The 19,193-nt window shown below is 41.4% G+C and overlaps 1 protein-coding gene across 3 annotated transcripts in view; it reads right to left on the bottom strand.

Annotated features, from left to right (window-relative positions):
* Positions 1-19,193, bottom strand: part of slc10a7 (solute carrier family 10 member 7) — a 428,780-nt gene that overhangs the window by 322,670 nt on the left and 86,917 nt on the right. For all 3 annotated transcript variants that reach the window (XM_086011344.1, XM_086011337.1, XM_086011355.1), the window contains exon 5: positions 4,683-4,721. In XM_086011344.1, coding sequence (XP_085867470.1) covers positions 4,683-4,721 — 39 coding nt within the window. The remainder of the gene's footprint in view (positions 1-4,682; positions 4,722-19,193) is intronic.

Below are 19,193 nucleotides of genomic sequence, written 5' to 3'. Positions count from 1 at the left end.
TCTGCTCCTCAATGATTCTCCTCTTCACCGACGGCCCCCGAGGTACAGCATCTGTGTCCAGCTGAGCAAAGCTTGGAGAGGGCTGTGCCCTCCGATGCAGACTCGCCACTGCTGTCCCTAGTTTCACCATCTGCTCTTGCCCACTTGTGAAGTATGAGCCACCAGGTGAAAACTCAACTATTTGCCTTATTGGTCCCACTGAAGTGCAGGTATGTGAGCTGGTGCATGAGTCCTGTGATGGTGCACCCTCAGAAGGACTCAGTTCCTCTGAGGAATCGTCACCCGCCATGTCCACCGACTCCTGCTGCATGTGTGAAGGCCCTATGAGAGATAAAAGACATGAATTAGTCCTAAGCAAGATAAGAATATTGCAAGTTATGATGAAGATAATCATATTTCAATCGTTGTTGAAACCAAATCAACATGACTCAGTGCCATATGACATGTGGGTGGTTTTTATTTAATTGTGTCACCAGGTAGCTGGGAGTTCCCACGTCTCCCCATCTCAGATAGCCAGGGACACCAAAACTCCACTGATCGCCAGCGCCTCCTCCTCTGCAGCTGCCAGCTGTGTGATCTGTGGAGGGCTCCCTCCAGTTCACTCCCTCTCCCTGGTGTTCTATGCTCTCTTCTCCTGCAAGGAGGGAAAGAGGAGACGTACGAGTGAGTGTAATGGCATGTTTTCATCCGATGGAGTACATTTGGTGAGGGTGATTATGAGGGAGAGGCATGACATTGCATACGGATGATGGGGAGTGGGCATAGTGGCTGGATAGTTGGGAATGAGAGTATGTGGTTGCAAAGAGAAGGATGGGTGCATCTGCAAGGTAAGCAGTGTGAGGTGTGATGGCAAGCTCCATTCATGCCTTCTTTGTCTCAGCAGCAGGCTTCTTCCTCTCATTGCTAGGGAATAGCTCCTCACAGCTCCCAGCAGCACATCCAGGGAGGTGTCCATGAAGCAGGGTGCAGCCTTTGCCCGACTCGACTCCATTGCAACACTTCCAGTTCTCTGACAGCCAACTCCAAATCCTTCAACTTGCATGTTTGGATTGTCCCTTTAAATACTGGAGTTGAGATTGCATCATGCGGGTCCGCATCACACCCGCTGCCGCTGATTGGACAGAAAACCCAGAAGGAAATGACAGATGAGGTGGTTGGAGTTTAATAGCCACTGACAGATGCGCTTAACATATTTTGGGTTTCCCACAAACTATCGGGCCCCCCCTGCTCCCCGTGCGTCTGCACATTAAAATATAGCCCATAGATCCTACTATTTTATGTACTTTTATTATGTACATCCAGAAAGCTCCCATTGTCCATTATTACCTTCAATATTTGCTATTCCCTACATCCTTTACTTCTCAGATAGTATTTCCACAAGAGCGCTATCCACTCTGCCAGAAATGGAAACTTGTCCGAAAGCCAATTAATAGTTAGATTGCCAGCTCTAATGCATTCTCACCCACTGACTTTGGCTACCATTCCGATTTGAAGGACATATTTTTCATTTTGTTTCTTATCATTTCTTACTCCCTCAGCCCACACATTCATGACACCACTTTATTAAAATAAGAGACAGAGTAATGTCATATGAATGCATGTAATGAGGTATTTTTAATTTCCCAGGCATTCAATGGTTGAATGGTGAGCCATTTACTATTGAGGGGAGGATAGCTAAAAGATTTATAGACATTATAAATGACTGTTTCCTAACACAACATGCTAGTGAGGAAACATGGGGCAATCGGGTACCTGACTTCGTTTTTAGTGGTGCTCCTGATGCAGTATCATGTGGGGGAACACCCGGACAACAGTGACCTCATTACTATTAGATACAACGAGATCAGCCTGTAAAATGGGCAGGTCATCAAATTTCTAGGCCATTACTTCTAGGCTTTTTGTCTTCGAAATCTTTCCATCCTCACAGCAAGGTAGGCATTTTAATACTGATGGTGATTATATGACATGGTGTTATCTAATAATATAATGAAATAAGTTTCCACAAATTTTACAAACATATTTTACTTTCCATTATTAAAAAAAGTGGCTAAAGTATCAAGTACTTCAAAGTTAATTTCACCATCACCTTCACATAGCATTATCTTTCTAAATGAGTTTTTAGAAACAATGTCTGAACAATAAATCAAATGAAGTAACAATAGCAAAAATTGAATCACCATCTATAAAAAGAGAGCTGATGACAAGAAAGCTTTTTTTTCCTCTTTACAACAGGTGAGTCTTTGCTTGAAGTCTGCAGAGTAGCACAGGAGTTTAGACTCTGGAATAACCAGGCTCAAGCAAAAAGCCTCACTTATTAGTTCCAGCTTTAATTATCTTTCCCAAGTCCTATTTTAAAAAGTTATGAATATTTGAAACACCTGGTGCACATTTTTAAAAGATGTAGTGCATTTCTCCCTTTCTCAAACCTTGCAAAATTGAATGTAATGGCACCCTCCAAATGAGTCTGTACAATATTTCAATATAACAAATGGGAGCGTTACAAAGTTGCTAGTGCTTCTACCGTACAACCCCAATCCAAAGTTAGCGCGCACACTTTTAGAAATAAAATCTCAGTTGTCCTACCTTGTTACTATTTGGATCACGTATTTTTTCAAACCAGAATAAAGAAATCCATTACCCTAAAAATCAACTTGGTTCTGCCTAACAAAATTAAATTTGAGTGTTGCTGGCCATCACAGTAATTAAATTTATGTCACAAATTTGCAAGAAAAATGGACATGACTAGTATGTTTACCATCTCCATAATTCAATAGACATACAGTGCAAACACTGTCTGTGTGAAGCTGACATTCATTAGAACAAATTTGAGGGGAAAACATCAGATTAAACACTAATAATAAAACCAGTAATTTTAAAAAATAGTTTACTCAAGACTCATCTTTACAGCCAAGGTACTGGGTATACAAACACAATTGTATATATTCTAATATGTGAATGCTTTGATCTGGTTACTGATTAAAAATATCTGCAAACATTCTTCTACTGTCACAGATAGTTGCGTCTGAAAGTATTAGTGATCAAGTTTGAGTTTGTTAGTTATATACTGTATTTAGCTTTCACTGTCTGAAATAATTAGTAATTGTGGAAATATTCACAACACAACACCAAATTCCAATAAATGCTGTAGTTAGAAAAATATTAAACAAATCACAGAATCACAGAAACCCCACAGTGCAGATAGAGGCCATTTCGGCCCATCGAGCCTGCACCGACACATATCCCACCCGATCCCCGTAACCCCTGCACCAACACATATCCCACCCTATCCCCGTACCCCACGTATTTAATCCCCCTAACACTAAGGGTCAATTTATCATAGCCAATCAACCTAACCTGCACATCTTTGGACTGTGGGAGGAAACCGGAGCACCCGGAGGAAACCCACGCAAACACGGGGAGAATGTGCAAACTCCACACAGACGCCACAAATCTGTGTGAAAGTTCTACATTCCATAACATGCAACTATAATGATACAAGCAGATTTTATTAGCTAACTATTCAGTAGACTATAATTGATCTGCCATCAAATATTATTACGGCACATCAAAGAGAGAAATCAAATCATTTATTCTAATCTGCTTTATTGTACAACAGCATGTGTAAAATGAAGGGGAGGAGATAATGAAATTATGTTTCTAACTTACAGCAATACTCTGTGGCACAATGCAAAGAAACCAGAGTCTGGAATTTATGTAAATTGTATTCATCTATCAAATATAACTAGGGCAGCTACATTGAAAATGTTCTGTTTTACAGTAATCAAACAAACATCAGTATGAATAAAGATTTGGATGATATTTGTCTCTTGACTGTTACGTGAGAAAAGAACTTCTAACCAATTGATAAGAGGAAAGCAAAAACACAACACGAACACACACAATAGCTAAAGATTGAATTATCATTTCCTGCACTATCCATGGGTCATGATTTATCTTCCAAATATCAATCCCTCGATGTTCACTAACGAGTATTTGATGAACCTCATAAAAAATGATCTATATATTGATACATGCTTCTATTTAATCTTATTTATAATGTAATGAATTGACCTCCCATCTAAAAAATACATTTATAAAGGCTTTGAAATGTAGTGAAAAGGCTCACTATAACAAGATTATTGAAAGGTAGTTTTACACTATAGTCACCTGTAATTGAGACATTTCAGAATGGCATTCCAGTCAACATTAACAGCCAGCCGAAACTGCAGTGGAAAAATAATCTCAATAACTGTAATGCCTTGACCTAAATTTTGTCATTGCAACATTCATTTGCAGCAACAATTAGGAGGGGCAGGCAAAAGGTTGTTAAAGTCAAAACTATCAATAATACTAATAAAGTATTTGCAGGAAGGGACTTAAAATTATGAGTTAGGAATAATCTGATTAAAACTTAAAGAATACCCACACACAAATTTGAAGATTTTCATCCTATTCATCAGTGCATTTAAGACAAAATGCAAAGTTAAAAAGTGAACCATAACTTAAAACAGATGGTTTGTTTTGAAATATGCTTTTAATAAGGAAACCAGCCAATAAAATCCATTGTGCTGTGCCTTTGTTCATTTTAGAAATAACTCAGTAATAAATACTTAAGCATTGCAATTTGACAGTGCTTACAAAATTAATCTTGTCATGTAGTCATTAAATACTTCAACTCTTACCAGAAAACTTCCAAAAGCAGAATTGAAAATAGCAGCTGCCTGTAAAACAAGATTAGATTATGAGTATTTCTTTCATCATAAAGTATTTGCTACTGTTGAATGGCATTTGTAGCATTTTAACTTGTTAAATACAGTAAATGCTTATATCATACTAAAATTAACTCAGTAAACACAAATACAACAGTGTAAATATATATTTGATTTTTGACAATCACACAGAAAGAACTATAGTGCAGGATACTACTAACATACTAAATGTAACAAATTTCAGATCCTTCCAGGCAATGATTGGGACTTACCTAAAATAAACCAGTGTAAAAACTATTACAGCAAAATAAAAACTGCAGCTCACGCCACTAATGTCCAAGATAAGCTGTAAGTCTTGAAAAGATGCAGAAACTAAATAAAACAAGGTAAGGATCTTGAACCTCATCCAGTCAAGCAATATACAGTACCGTGGTAATGAAGAAAACATAATCTGTAGATCCAGTGTGGTCCCTCGAAACCAGGGAGGTAGCAGCCATACCACTCCCCACCCACCACCACCCCTCCCCCCCCCCGCCCCCAAGAAATTAAGTAAAATGCATCAGACTTCAGCATTATTTATTTGTAAAACACCATAAACAAAAAAAGGTGCCAATAGGTACAGGAAATTTGAAATCAGAATAAATCCAAAGCCATGTTCAAAACACAAAGCTAAACCTACATACTGCTCCCAAAGAGGAAATGATAAGACTGAATAGATAATGCAATCCTGACTCTAGAGTATTTAGCTTTCTTATTCACGTTCATAATTAATTCAAGAACATTGATAATTTCATTAGATTTTTTCAGACTTATCAATAAATGATGGCAATGGACCACAGCTCCACTGTGCCCTGAATATCACAGTAGCCACAGACAAATTACCTCTGCACACTGTCAAGGATGTGACATATGGTACTTCCTGCCACATAGGAACAATTTCAATACCTTGACAAAGACAGTAGGGGGGGAATTCATTAGTGACCATTTTGGGTCGCTAACATCGCCTGAGCGAAAAATAACACTAACTTCAGTTTTAGCGCCCCAAGAGGGAGGTGGAACGCTAATTCAAGTGCTCCACTTCCTTCTTGGAGCGCTAACCCGAATATCAGGGCAGTACATTCTGCAGCGCTACGCACTGGGCCACGTAGCGCTGCCGCATGGAAGGGCTCTTCCCCTCATTAAAGGGGAGGGCCGAAATCCACAACTCTGTGAGGCCCTACCTGGACCACCAGGGAGCGGGGTGCCATGCCAGCAGTCCGGCACTGCCAGATCGCAGCATGGACCCTGCATTCAAAAGACACAACGGGCTACAACAAGTAAGTTGGCCGATTTTTTTTCCCCACCCGCCATCTCCCCTTTAGTTAGCGCCCTGCGAGCTTCCTGCCGTTCTGTTCCTGCCCCCTGAATCGGTCGCCGTCATCGCCTGGTGCAGATTCAGGGGGCGCAGGCCAATTTTGTAGGTGGGGCGAAAACAGAGCGTTGCTCACGGTAATGACGTCATCATCGCCTGCGCAGTGGAGCGGGGCGCTACTGGTTACCGCCACCGCTAAACTCCCGCTGAATTTAGCGGGAGTCGTTAGCGGCACCGCGCCTGGGCAAAAAGTTGTTTACGCCAACAAGAAGCGCAAATGCACCGAATTTCTAGCCCATTGTATTGAACAACTATAAAGTAATGCAGTTCAGCACTTTTCCCCACTGTTATAAAATTTGTCACCTGAAGCATATTTTCCCAATTCCTACACAGAGATCACAAATGGAGAGGGCAACTGTGAATCTTACACAAGCACCACAAAGCACAAGACTACCATACACATGATTAATCCAACTTTTAACATATTGGTGCTTAAACTGATCTCACTCAAGGGACTCTTGTACTTAATTAGATATTTAACTAATGTTTTTTGCTTCCATCAGGAGCAACGTTTTAACCAAGCAAGTATTTGTTAGTAGATATGTGGGTAAACAACCTTAAATTAGCTTATCTGTGCCAGTATAATGGATTATTTGGATAACTAGAGTTACGACCTGTAGGGGGTGGCGTGTGGCCCCAGTCAGTTATGTCCCTGACTGCCTGTGAGCAGTTCGAATCGCTCCCACACCCCTGGGTTCTAGACACCGGACTTAGGTACAGGCGGCGATACAGAAAAATCGAGTAGACAAGTGGTTTGGTGTAAGAAAACCAAGATTTTATTAAAACAGAAATTAAAACACAGTCTTATGAGAAATTACTGGTATAAAATTACAGGCATGAACAATAACTATATACTTATACAGGGAATGGGGAACACACGGCACATCGAGGGAAAAACAACTACATTAACAATCCCCTTATCCTTATCCCAGCCCTATACCTAACTAGATTAAGCTATGAGGGGCCAGGAATTCATGCTCACCAATCCAAAGCCTGTTGCTTTAACGGTTGCGAGTTTTGAGGTTTGGTCTCCTGTCCTTTGGGGTACTCCATCGCCACGTGGTCTCAGGGCGCAGTGCTGGAGCTGTTGCTGCAACACACCTTTCCTCTCCTCAGCTACCGTCATCGTCTCGTTGCGATGGGTTCTCTTCTTCTTCTCCCTCGGGCGGTCGTCGGCGGTAACATTGCGATTGCGGGGCGGTTGGCAGTCTTCACTGCTTAGATTTTTCTACCCATTCTTTGAACGCCGGTATATTCGTTGCGGCGTGGACACCTGCGTTTAACGCCAGCTTATTCGCAGTGTTCAATAGCCAACTTATTCTCACTGTCCGTACATATATTTTCTTCCCCAAGCGCCAGCTTATAACTAGGCGCTCGGTCTTTATCAATGCGTCTTCTGCTGCCCTTCTCTGCTCTTGGCGGGTCTTTACCTTTTTCTTCGTCTCGCCTTGTCTCATCTCGCCTGCCCATTTTTGTGGCCCGTGTATCCTGTATGACTTTGGACTCGGGTCTCGTTCCCCTCTCCACGATTGGTATGGATGTCCTTGGTTGTACCCAATACAGGGAGCGAGAAGAGAACCCGCCACGAGGCCAGGGCACGAGTACGAGCGGCAGCTGCCCAAGACCAGACAAGAGGTCAGAGTCAAGAGAGCGATTGCTACTGATGGGCCTACAATTATACTCCTTCCGAAGGCCCTTATCTGCGTGCCAAATCAGGTCAGTCCATTGTTTAACTTTTGGCGGGCTGTTTTAAATGATTATACCAATCTAAACTAACTGGCTTTAGATGGCCGTTTATCGCACCTGATGGCCCGACGTCCGAGTTGTATTGTCATTAATGCATTTAAATCAGCCTGTCCAGCCTTGGTGGCTTCCTTAAGCTGTTTCCGATTATTTATGCAGACAAACTAATGGCCTTATGCTCAGGCCTAACTGGGTTTGATCTCTTTGGATCTTACGCAATGCATATTCAATGTTTGCCTAGCTGTCTGGCTTTTCAAACACAAAGTCCTTTTCACAGAAATGCATTTTAAGTTTCGATTTCCCAAAGCTGCCTGTTTGTGCTGCAGAAAATCTTACAGGCTTTTGGTCATGAAGTGCGGACGCCATCTTTTTGGGTACCCTTTTTAAATTGTCCATACAGGGTCCCTTTTATTAATAACCTCGGGGGAATGTGGGAATTTTGCAAATCTTACATACCATATAAAATATTGCAGGTGACACATGGGTGCAGCAAGAGTGTGTTCAGCTCTTTATTTCACTGGGTTGCCAATTGCAGTCACTATGCTGCTGGGAAGTGCTGAACAATGACCAGACATTTTGGGTGAAAATTTCCACGACGCTCCGCCAACGGTGGGGCTTCACATATAGCAGGCAGTTTATTGGAAAATTTCAGATGCACTAACTGCAATTTTCTATCCACTGAAATCAATGGATGGAAAAATCACAGGCAGTACACCCATGATTTTCTCATAACTGCATGCAAAATCAATTGGTGGCGGGGGGGGGGGGGGGTCTCACAAAATTTCACCTTTCATCTCAGGGAGGAGGAAAAATCAATTGGGGATTCTCCACTGGGCCATTCTTGCATGTTCTTCTGGTGACTGGCAAAGAGCAGTAATGAAGTGGCTTGGGAGCAGCTAACTTGCTGTATCCTTTGAGATGAAGGAGATGCCTGACCAGGGGACAGAAGAATTACTGCAAGGGGAAAAAAAACATAGGAAGCAGCTGCGTATGCCGTCATAGGAGAATACTGTATCAATTCAATATATTACGCTTTTAGTGTGACGTGGCTTCTTTATGAAAATATAGAAAACAACCAATTGACACAGTGAGTGATCATGCTGTGGAATATTCCTAACTCTTATTTTTGAGGTAAACCCAATAAATACCCCCAAACGTTGAATTCCAAAATTAGAGTTAAACGTGATAAAATCCTGAAGTCAATGTTGGCAAACTATGGCTGCGGTATAACACACACAGCTGCTTTTCTGGAAGGCACAGGAAGTATTTAATTTGCTCTATGTCATTGCTCCAACTGGTATATCAAGAATATTGAAATAACCTACATCACAGAGAAAACTAAATGAAGTTCAGAGCGTTAAAGAGGCGCTGAGGATGCAAACTGTTGATGTGCATCAACTCCTTTTAGCATTATACTTTGCTATGATATATTTATACATCATGATATAATTATTTATTTAAAGTATTTTATGTTATTCCAAAATTGTTTCCTAATTATAAATTTTCCACTTTATTTTTGAGCCTAAAAGGCACAACATTTCTCGCAGCTTATTTATTTGGTTTTTATTTGAACTGAATTCAGGAAAAAAATAAATCTGAAAATCAGAAGCCTTTGTTATTCCTTATATATATATAAGATAGATATATGTGTGTCCTTCAAGTTAGATGAAGAACTTATTTTTAAAGAACAGCAGGAATGAGATATTGTAGCACAGAGAACAATTGGTGCTCAAGATCAGAGGTATAAAATTTGAAGGAAAATGATCTGTATGCTCTCAGCATGCAGCTTACAGGTGTAGCACTTTCATAAAAGACAAGGAACGAAATCAATTTGTTAATGAACGTCTCATACCTCTGTTGATAATTTATATTTTAATAACAAAGATTGTGCACATTAAATTCCAAAGGACATTTTTTCAAAGCTTTGCAATCAAAAACAAAACTAAGTAATGTTATTTAGTATTTGAATGAAAAAATCATTCTAAAGACTATTAGCTAGATAGTCTACTCAAAGTGCAACAAGCAAATGAAAAAATAAAACTAAGCAACATTTAATATCTTTCAGATGTTTTTTAAGCATGAATATCTCGCTCAACCAAGGCAAGGCCCTTCACAGAATAGAGGCAATAGCTTAAACTTCTCGGTAATGTGTGTTAGATTGAATCAGGTGTCCTGTCCTCTTAAGGAAATTAAGTCCTTTTTGTGGAAGTGGGTTTAATGAGAACAGAGTCTGCCGACATTGATGAATAGGGTTGGCACTAGAGAGAGCATGTAACCAGGACAATATCTGCATGTTACACTATTGCTGACTATTTTTCACTTACGATCTAAAATTACATCATCATCATCTCATATGGGACTTATTAATCACAAATTTAGGTATTACACATCATTTATCTGTATATTATTCTTCAGATTGTGACAGTTAATAACAAATATATTTACAGGTTACATTTTTACAGTTTGTTTCAGCTGTGCCTGCACCTATTATTTACCATATATAAATATCAAACTAGGTTTATTTTTCCAGACAATATTGAGAGTATTTTATACTGACACACTGCAATTTCAACACGCTATGATAATCATGGACACACCAGTTAGAACACAGCATGCACATACAAATCAGGGAAAACAATAAGCACAACCAAAATCTGTTTAATAACCTTTACATATCCGAATCAGGAAAGTGGTCACGCAGGATTAGGAACTGCCAGAAATGGTCAATTTATGTGTACAAAGGGCTAATTTTTTTTTTAAAAAGTGAGGGTGCAGAGGACAAGCCACAATAACATTAAAGTCCTAAAGAAATCAACATCTAAGCTTTAGGCTCAAGTAACAAGCATGGCCTACAGGGTAATATCGGCCTGTTCTCAACTGGGCTGGAATTTGCGGTGGATAATAACGGCGAACTAACAGTGTTCGCCGTTATTACCCTTCTGAAATTTACCACAACTTCAGGATGTAGCGCATGTGCATCTAAACGCGGAAATCCTGAAGTTGCGGTCAATCATTCACTGCTCCGACACTGGCTGCACTGTGCCCCCCACCCCAAATAGCCGGCAATCAGGGAAATCAATGAAACTGATGAAAACTTGGGCTTTTCTGTGGTAATATCGCTGTTAAAAACCCCATTAAATGTTAGGCCTTGTTGGATTAAGTGTAACTGGGGTTTTAACAGCATATTGACTGTTAAACAAACGTTCTGGCCCTGAAAAAATAATTTTAATTTTGTGGAGTGCCAAATTTCTCCATTATGATAAAAATTACAATTTTTAAGAAACTTTAGTTTGTTCATTATATTTCAGATTCTACCATATCGCCAAGTGAGATCCCCAATCTTTGTTTTGCTCTCTAACATTTTTAAAAAGTCAGGATAAAAGCAGGTTCTCATTTCTTGGTTCCCTGTCTGAGAATTTTGCAATGTGATTCGCTGCTTAGACAGCTTGTTGACGTCATAGCAGATCGCACTAGGGAATCCCCACTATACTGTGCTGAAATCACTTGCACATTGAAAAAGGCAAACTTATCGCCACAGAGATCGCAAAATCTCTGTGGACAGCTTTCTTCGGGGTCAGCGGCAATTGCCCTTGCTTTGCCGCTGACCGCAAATTCCGTGCCAATATTTTACTGAATTTTACTGGGTTCCCAAAAGAATAAAATAAACAAATAAATAAAAGGCAGAGTGAGCATGAGTTGCATCAAGTGACCATTTACAATATTCTCTCCTCCCACAAAGGGAAGTTTGAGAACTGTTACTTAAAATAATTGTTCCTTTTTGAAAACTAATGTACATTCTAAAAGAAATAAGTATGTTTCTTCCCACTCTGTTGTGAACTACTGCACAGTGGTTATGTGACATACACCACTCCACTCCTGTATGAAAAAAAAACTCCACTTACTTGAGAACACAGATTGGCATGTAAAAGAGAAGCATGTCCAGCCTATTTGTTGTTCAATATTAACGCGGGTGTCATTTGAGAAAGGTGGGTTTTTTTGGCAAGATTTTTTCTTGCCAATGACGGGCATCAAGGTAGATAGCGACTGATTATAGGCTTGTGTGTGATATTGCACATTCTATTTGACTGTATGTTATATGGAAACAGCATAACCTACAAATATTTTTTAGGGCACAACAGAGGAATTGCAGTGAGTTATAAAGCAGTAATCCACTTGAATTATTCCAATAGCACAAACCATGCCAGCAAAGCTTGACCAGGTTAAGAATGCCAGCAGAATCCATAGATATTTAGTAGAGGCAATATAAAAGGGTAGCAACATTGACATTGCTAAAGGACAGGAAGGTATGTATCATTATTACAACCCTATATCTATGTATTCTAATTAGTGAAATTATATGGGGCTGAATGGCCTACTTCTGTTACTGTGGATATGCAGATTAGAGGCAGATGGGTCAGAAATAAGTGCCACACACTAAGCTCATCCAGTGCTGCAGATCTGTTTTGTGGGTTCCAACTGGTCTGTGGAAAACACATGACCAATCAATTTATTGATCCAAGGCAGGAATTGGATAATGGGCCTGATAAAAATCACTATTATTCAGAATAGGTGCATTAGGGAAACAAAATGATGCCCGGGTGTGAAACCTGAGCAGGGGAAAAAACAGCGGAAAAGGCCAAAGAGGGGTTGCTGGGAGAGCCTAAGATCAGGGAGGGGTAGCCTAAGAATGCAATCAGATGCCAGAGATAAGAACCAGGAAGCAAACAGAGACTGTAGAAAAAGGGCATGAAAAAGGCAACAGGTGTTTGGGGGGGAAGCAGGAAGAGGCTGGGGAGAGTGAAAAAACGGTTTGTTATAACAGAGTAGATTATGGGATGATTGATAGATTTTTTTTTAATTATGAAAGGGTGGGACAAGGTAGATAGAAACAGACCATTTCCAATGGTTGAGGGGGGTCCAGAACTAGAGGACATAAATATAAGATTCAATATAAGTAATGTAGGAGAAACTTTTTTTTTTTTTTTAAAAAGAGAGGGTTTTAAGGCTATGGATTGCATTACTGGAATTGGTGATTGAAACAGAGACCATGTTAACATTTAAGCCTAAATTAGATAGGTGGTTGAAGGAAATGGAGTAAAGGGATAATTGGAAGATAGCAGGCACATGGGATTAGGACTATTCCTTGTGTGGTGGATATACACCAACATATACTAATTAGGCCAAACAATCTGTTCCCATATTGTAATTTCTATATAATTCCATGTAAGAAGCTATCTGACTGGCTGCTGGAGTGGGTCAGAGGGCACCGTTATTATAGCAGCCCAGTTACCTGCTGACAAATGATGGGGTGTATAAAAGCAGACTCTAGCTCAGAGGATACTCAATGTCTGTGTTGGGATCTGGCACTCTATTAGTGGTGGGCCTAGGAAAATGGCAATGCACTGTGTCTGTGTCTTAAAACAGGTCCATCAGAACTACCAGTGATACAAGCTCCCTACCAACAGCAGACAGGTCAGAGACCTCAGGGATAGGCATCACAGTGTGACTAGATTAGATAGTTGGTTGAAAGAAAGGGAGTAAAGGGGTATTGGAGATTCACAAGAGAATTGAGAAAGAGTACTGAACCATTTACCTTTTAAATCTACGTACAATGCCTTAAGGATCAATACATCAAAAAAAAATCTTTGATGGAAGATGAGTTCCGACAAGTGAGTTAGTCATAGCTGACTTACAAATAGATTACAAGTAACACGTCAACTAGGGGAACTACCATTAAATGGGGTATGGCAGATGGCCATGCAGTGGTCAGAAGGATGGTGGCAAAGCAGTCACATATGTTAAGGCAGTTTCACGGCACTACAGAGGAAACCCATTCACATTGTTTTCATTGATTTTTATACAGCTTTTGATCTATAAGCCTTGGTTTTCCTATCAGTGTTATTGTAATCCCTCCTTTAACCTATTTATTGTTTAAAAGGTTACTGCCAGGTTTTAAATAATGGCAATTTTAAAATCTAGGCTAAGGTCTCGAGTAGCCCTAAAAGAAGCCGAAATCTTTGGGGGGTGGGTGGAGAGGCACGTCCATGGCCAAATCTTGGATTTTATCCGGTATGTGAACTCTTATTGCAAGGTCTATGTAAGGATAGATGAAAGGCTAACAAAACCTCTCTCTCAAAAGGGGAGTGAAGCATAGTTGTCCATGGTCACCCATCTTACTTGATGTTTTCATCAACAGTGTGTTGGATGCATCATAAGGGCTGGCCTCAGAGTGGCTGTTCCAAGCATTCCAAATGGGATATGAAGTCTCCAAGTGCAGTATTATGACTATATATGCTTAAAAAGTGTTTGGGTTTTTTTTTAAAGCTATTGATTGGAAGATAAAACGATGTCAAAAACATTGTCCCTAGGGATCATAATCCTTCAAGACTGTACGAAGCAAGATTGAAAAGCACTTTGAGTTTTCTTGAATTTCTTCAATGACAGCAAAGTCCCAATTCAGGTTAAGCGTGTGGCATATTATCCTGTAATCCAATGCTCTAACAGGTAGCCTAGACAAACAGCGGAAAACTTAACACTACTCTATCCTGGGAGGAGGTTACTTAATGTCAGCAGTAGCTATGAGCACAACTGAAGATCCCCAACCTTTGAACTGTCTGGACTTAAGCAAGTAGGGTGTGTTCCTACTGGGGGCAGGCGAGGTGGGGGGGGGGTGCGGGGAAGCAGGTTCAGTGTGTACTTCATATCAGACAAATAGAAACTATCTGGAAGAATTTCTCAGGAGCTTGATTTGGATACTTTTAAAGATGATGATCTGTTGTATCCGTGTGTTAATGGAGACACGGAATGCAGGAGTTGGTTTCACAGGTGTTTACTGAACAAAGTCTGGAGGTGAACTAACAGATACAAGACACTATACAGGCTTATATAGCCCGAGTGGCCATTACCGGCATTACAGTACACAGGGGGCTCTTAAAGGCACATACACCACATGATCCAGGTTCATTGGACATCAAGTTGATGTCTTCTCCCCACACTCCCAAAAAGAAATTTCAAGCCAATGCCTTACTAGATACGGTGTGGTTGTAGTTGGACAATCTGTACAAAGCTTAGCTAGAGCTGTGTTAAACTCCAGCAGTGCACTCTTGGGGGTTGCCAAGTCTTGGCTGTAGCTAATTTGTGTCTATGCCCTCTGGATTTAGGCAGGAGGACTACGTCCCTGCAGAAGAGTGTGTACCCATCCTATCAGGCATATGGAAACTTCACTTGCATAGAGTACCTTTATTTAGAGATTCAAGCATGATGATGAGTGTTAGACAGCCAACTCACTTTTTTTTTAAAATTAGAATCTAGTGCAACTGTTTTCAGATGGACCACAAAGTAGCTGCAGGTCAAGTGGAATGAGTTTTCACTTTATTTGGCTACTGTTAATCTGTTCGTCTGTAGTAATACAGTACTTAGTGGTGGGATTACCTAAAGTTTTGATCACCAATTGAAATAAACAGTCTAAACCTGTGCAAAATTTTGGTCATGGATTCAGTAAATCTAATCTATCAAAGCAGGAAAATCTGATGACAGAAACATTTCTGCACAATAATCTCTTAAAATGAAATTTTGATAATATTTGTTAAAAATATCAGATAAAGGTTCCTCCATTGACTCAAATGATTTACAGAGTAGTTGAGCCATACAGATCAGGAAAATCCCAAATAAGGTCCTTCATTTGTGCTGTTACCGGCTCTCAGCCAAGGTGGTAGTAGAAGTGCGACAACTGGCCTCATTATCCCTGGTTAGAGAGTGGAAGATCAGGGATGGTTGCTAATTCTGATTAATGACCAGCAACCCCTATGGTAGAACACTTGGACGGATGTTGGACAAGGACAGGATCAGGCTCAGCTGCAATGTCTTCTCTGATAAAATAACCTGCCAACACTCTCTGTCCAGAGGGTAAATACACTACAGACAAAATCCTCAAGATGTCCAGTTACACTGATCAATGCAGAAAATGTTTAAAACCAGCTCTACTGGGGAAAGACAAGAGGAAGATAGTGGAAAGAAGACAACAGAAATAGAAAAGACAAAGGGAAGAAAGTGGAAAGAAAGAGGAGGAAGAAGAAATTACTGTCTTCTCTCTAAAATAGGAAGTTAGAATCTTCCAACAGTGGTTGGGGGGGGGGGCGGGGGGGAAACTCATGGTTCTGTCCACAAGGCATACTTTTAAACCCTGTGGGAGGGAAAAGGGTCAAGAGGTAATGATGACCACAATGTCATAAAGACTTCAAATTTCTTACAGCAATGTGATCACTTGTTGGGTGGTCTTACCTGATTTGAAAGAATGATTCACTCTAATGGTTTTTAAAGAATGCAGAGAATGATGAAGCAAATAAATTAGATTTAAATGTTAAAGCTCAACCACATCACCGTGGGACGTGCAGAACACAGACTACATGCTTTTCATAAGTAAGGTTAGAATTTCATCAACAGGCCTCTCTTGCACACCTCACTGCAGGAATCTTGTTGCCCATCCATCTTCTTGCCTACAGCTGACACACAGTTGGGGGAGGGGGGTGTGCGGATAGAGCGAATTTATCCTGAACACAAAACACAGTGTACAGCAGACACTTTTCCCAAACAGTGCTAACAAATAAAAGATGTTGGGCCGGATTTTGCGACTCCTACAGGTGCGCACGTGTCTGTAGGGGCCGCGCAAGTGCCGGTTTCAGGCATGCAAAGCACAAGCGCTGAAAACCGGCACTTGCGATCTGCCAACCGCATGCACAAGAAAAGTGCCTCCGTGGGTGGAGAGGTGCGCTTTTTGCACAACTTCTGCCCACTGAAAGCCTGTCAAATTCTTACGCCTGGTAAAAGCAGTAAGAGTCTTAAAAAATAGAAAAATGAAATTTGGTAACTCATTAATAAATTTAAAATACTCTTCAAAAAGGTAGTTTATTTTTTAGCCCTGAAAAAACATTTTATTTTTTTCTTCAAAAAATTAAATTTTTGTTTAAAATATTTAATTAAATTTCATTTTAATTTTAAATATGTAATTAAAAAAAAAAATTATTTAACGTTTTAGTGTGTTTTTAAATGTGATCCCCATTCATACTTTTGATAGTTCTGTGCGTACAGAACTGTCAAAAGTGTGAAGGGAGATTCCCTTTCCATTGGTTTGCCTGGCCCACGTGATCCCGCATGCGCCCCTGGGATTCCTGGGCCTCTGCGCATTTCAAAGAGGAGAGGCCCAGGATCGCAAGCCTCGGGACCTACGGAACCAGCAGGTAAGTTCGTAGATTTTTTTCCATCCGCAGGAAGCCTCCAATTGGAAATTCAGAGCCACTATTTTACCAGCAGTATGCCATTCAGTGAACAAACTGCCAAACTGTTTAAAAATGAGTTTATGATTTTTCGTAGAAACTACCTAAGGATAAAATTCAATCACAAGAGTCTGCTGACATCCAGAAACTACTCAAGCTTTTCTCTTACAGACTGTGCGGTTATAAACACCACCTGATTGATTTAATACCTTGTCAGTTATCTATTATTCTATGTGGTTAGCGTTTATTCTAAACCTAGAGAAAACAGGAATAGTAACTCTTAGACTGCTACACTCTTTCCAATTCCAAGATAGGTTTGGATGAAGATGGCCCTGCAGACCTTTCAGAATACCAACACTATAGTCTTTCCATTGGAGTATCCAGCTGTTCCTTAAATGAGTCCAATGCCCTGACCTTAACAACCCATTACACTTGTTTATCACCCTCTGTGTAAAGAAATACTTCCTGATATCAGTCCTAAATTTGCCCTTCACAAGCCTGAACCTGTGCCTTTTTGTTCTACAGTCGCTGGGTGTGCTTTCTTTATTATGCTGAGTATCTTGATGACTTTCTTTATAAGGCTCAAGAAACCTAACTTATCAAGTCATTCTTCATAGCTCCAGCACCAAGGATCAGTCACATTGTCCTCCACTGCACTACTTCTAGGGCCTGGATCACCAAGTCACATCTTGGCAACCAGAAATCAATAGAACAATAGGTAGTCATAGGGCATTAAGTATCTTTTTAGTCTGAACAATTTGTGGCAGCAACCATTATAAGCATATTGAGATGCTTCTTCAAATACCTCTTCAGACATACGGTGATGCATATATCAGGTTACCTGATTTCTAACTTTGGACACTTAGGGCTAGATTTTCAGTTGCTTGCGCCAGCAGTTAGCGCCTTAAGAGAAGTGATTTCCGGGCGCTATGCGTGTAGCGCCCGGGCGCAGCGCAGTTTGCGCCCCGCCCCAAATTAAGTTGCCCGTTAGCGCCGGCGCAAAGTTTAGCGCCCGCCCGGATGCGCGCGCAGAAAATGACGTCACATCCTCGTGCAACGCCCTTTGGCCGCCCCGATTGCAAACTTCAGTCGGACCGCCCCATTGTGCGGCGGGCGGCCGGAGCGTTTGGAAAAAGGAACGCAACACAACCAGCGCGGGCCCCGGGGGGCGCTAATTAAAGGGAACGTCCTCTCCAGTATAAAGGCCATCCATTATTTCAGAAAACAGTCTTGTGCAACGCATTTCTGGAGACACAACAAGGAGGATAGCTAACTGGTTTCAAGCAGCAAGAGCCAGGTATTTTTGGACTCAGGCAACAGCGCTGCAAGTGGCCATTTGGAAATTAGAGTGTTTGCCAGGATTTGATGGGGGTTGCATGGGGTGCCAACGCGGAGCTGCAGCTCCATGTCCGTAGGGCTCGCAGACGTATTGTGAGAGGGGCAGCCCTGGCTAGAGGCAGAGGGGGCTACAGGCGTCGGCCACGTAGGCCTTACCCAGTCAGGCTATACCGCCAGCAGCGCTCCTACCTAAACATGAGTGCCGCGCGATGTGTTAAAAGGCTCCGATTCCGGAAGGGGGTGATTGCAGAGATCTGCCACCTGCTTCGCCGAGATCTGCGGCCAAAGCTCAGGTGCAGGACGTCTCTGTCGGTGGAAGTGAAGGTGACAGTGGCATTGAACTTCTATGCCACCGGCTCCTTCCAATACGCTGCTGGGGACATAGCAAACATCTCCCAGTACGGCGCGCATCGCTGCATCCGCCAGGTGACCGAAGCACTGTTCAGAAGGAGAAGCCAATTCATCTCCTTCCCCATGGCCCTGGAGAGCCAGCATCAGCGCGCATTGGGATTTTCCAGACTCGGGGAATTCCCCTTGGTGCAGGGCGCCATTGACTGTACGCATGTGGCTTTGCGGGCCCCTCTGGAGCATGGCGAGCAGTATCGCAACAGGAAGGGCTACCATTCTCTGAATGTGCAGCTGGTCTGTGACCACAAGCAGCGCATCATGGCAGTCAATGCCAGCTTCCCAGGCAGCAGCCACGATGCCTTTATCCTGCGG

Source organism: Somniosus microcephalus, chromosome 2 (genome assembly GCF_052327205.1).
Source record: "Somniosus microcephalus isolate GS21.2 chromosome 2, FLI_Smic_1.0, whole genome shotgun sequence".
Classification (NCBI taxonomy): domain Eukaryota; kingdom Metazoa; phylum Chordata; class Chondrichthyes; order Squaliformes; family Somniosidae; genus Somniosus; species Somniosus microcephalus.
The sequence above is the reverse complement of the archived record's forward strand: the minus strand, read 5'-3'. Positions and strand labels throughout refer to the sequence as shown.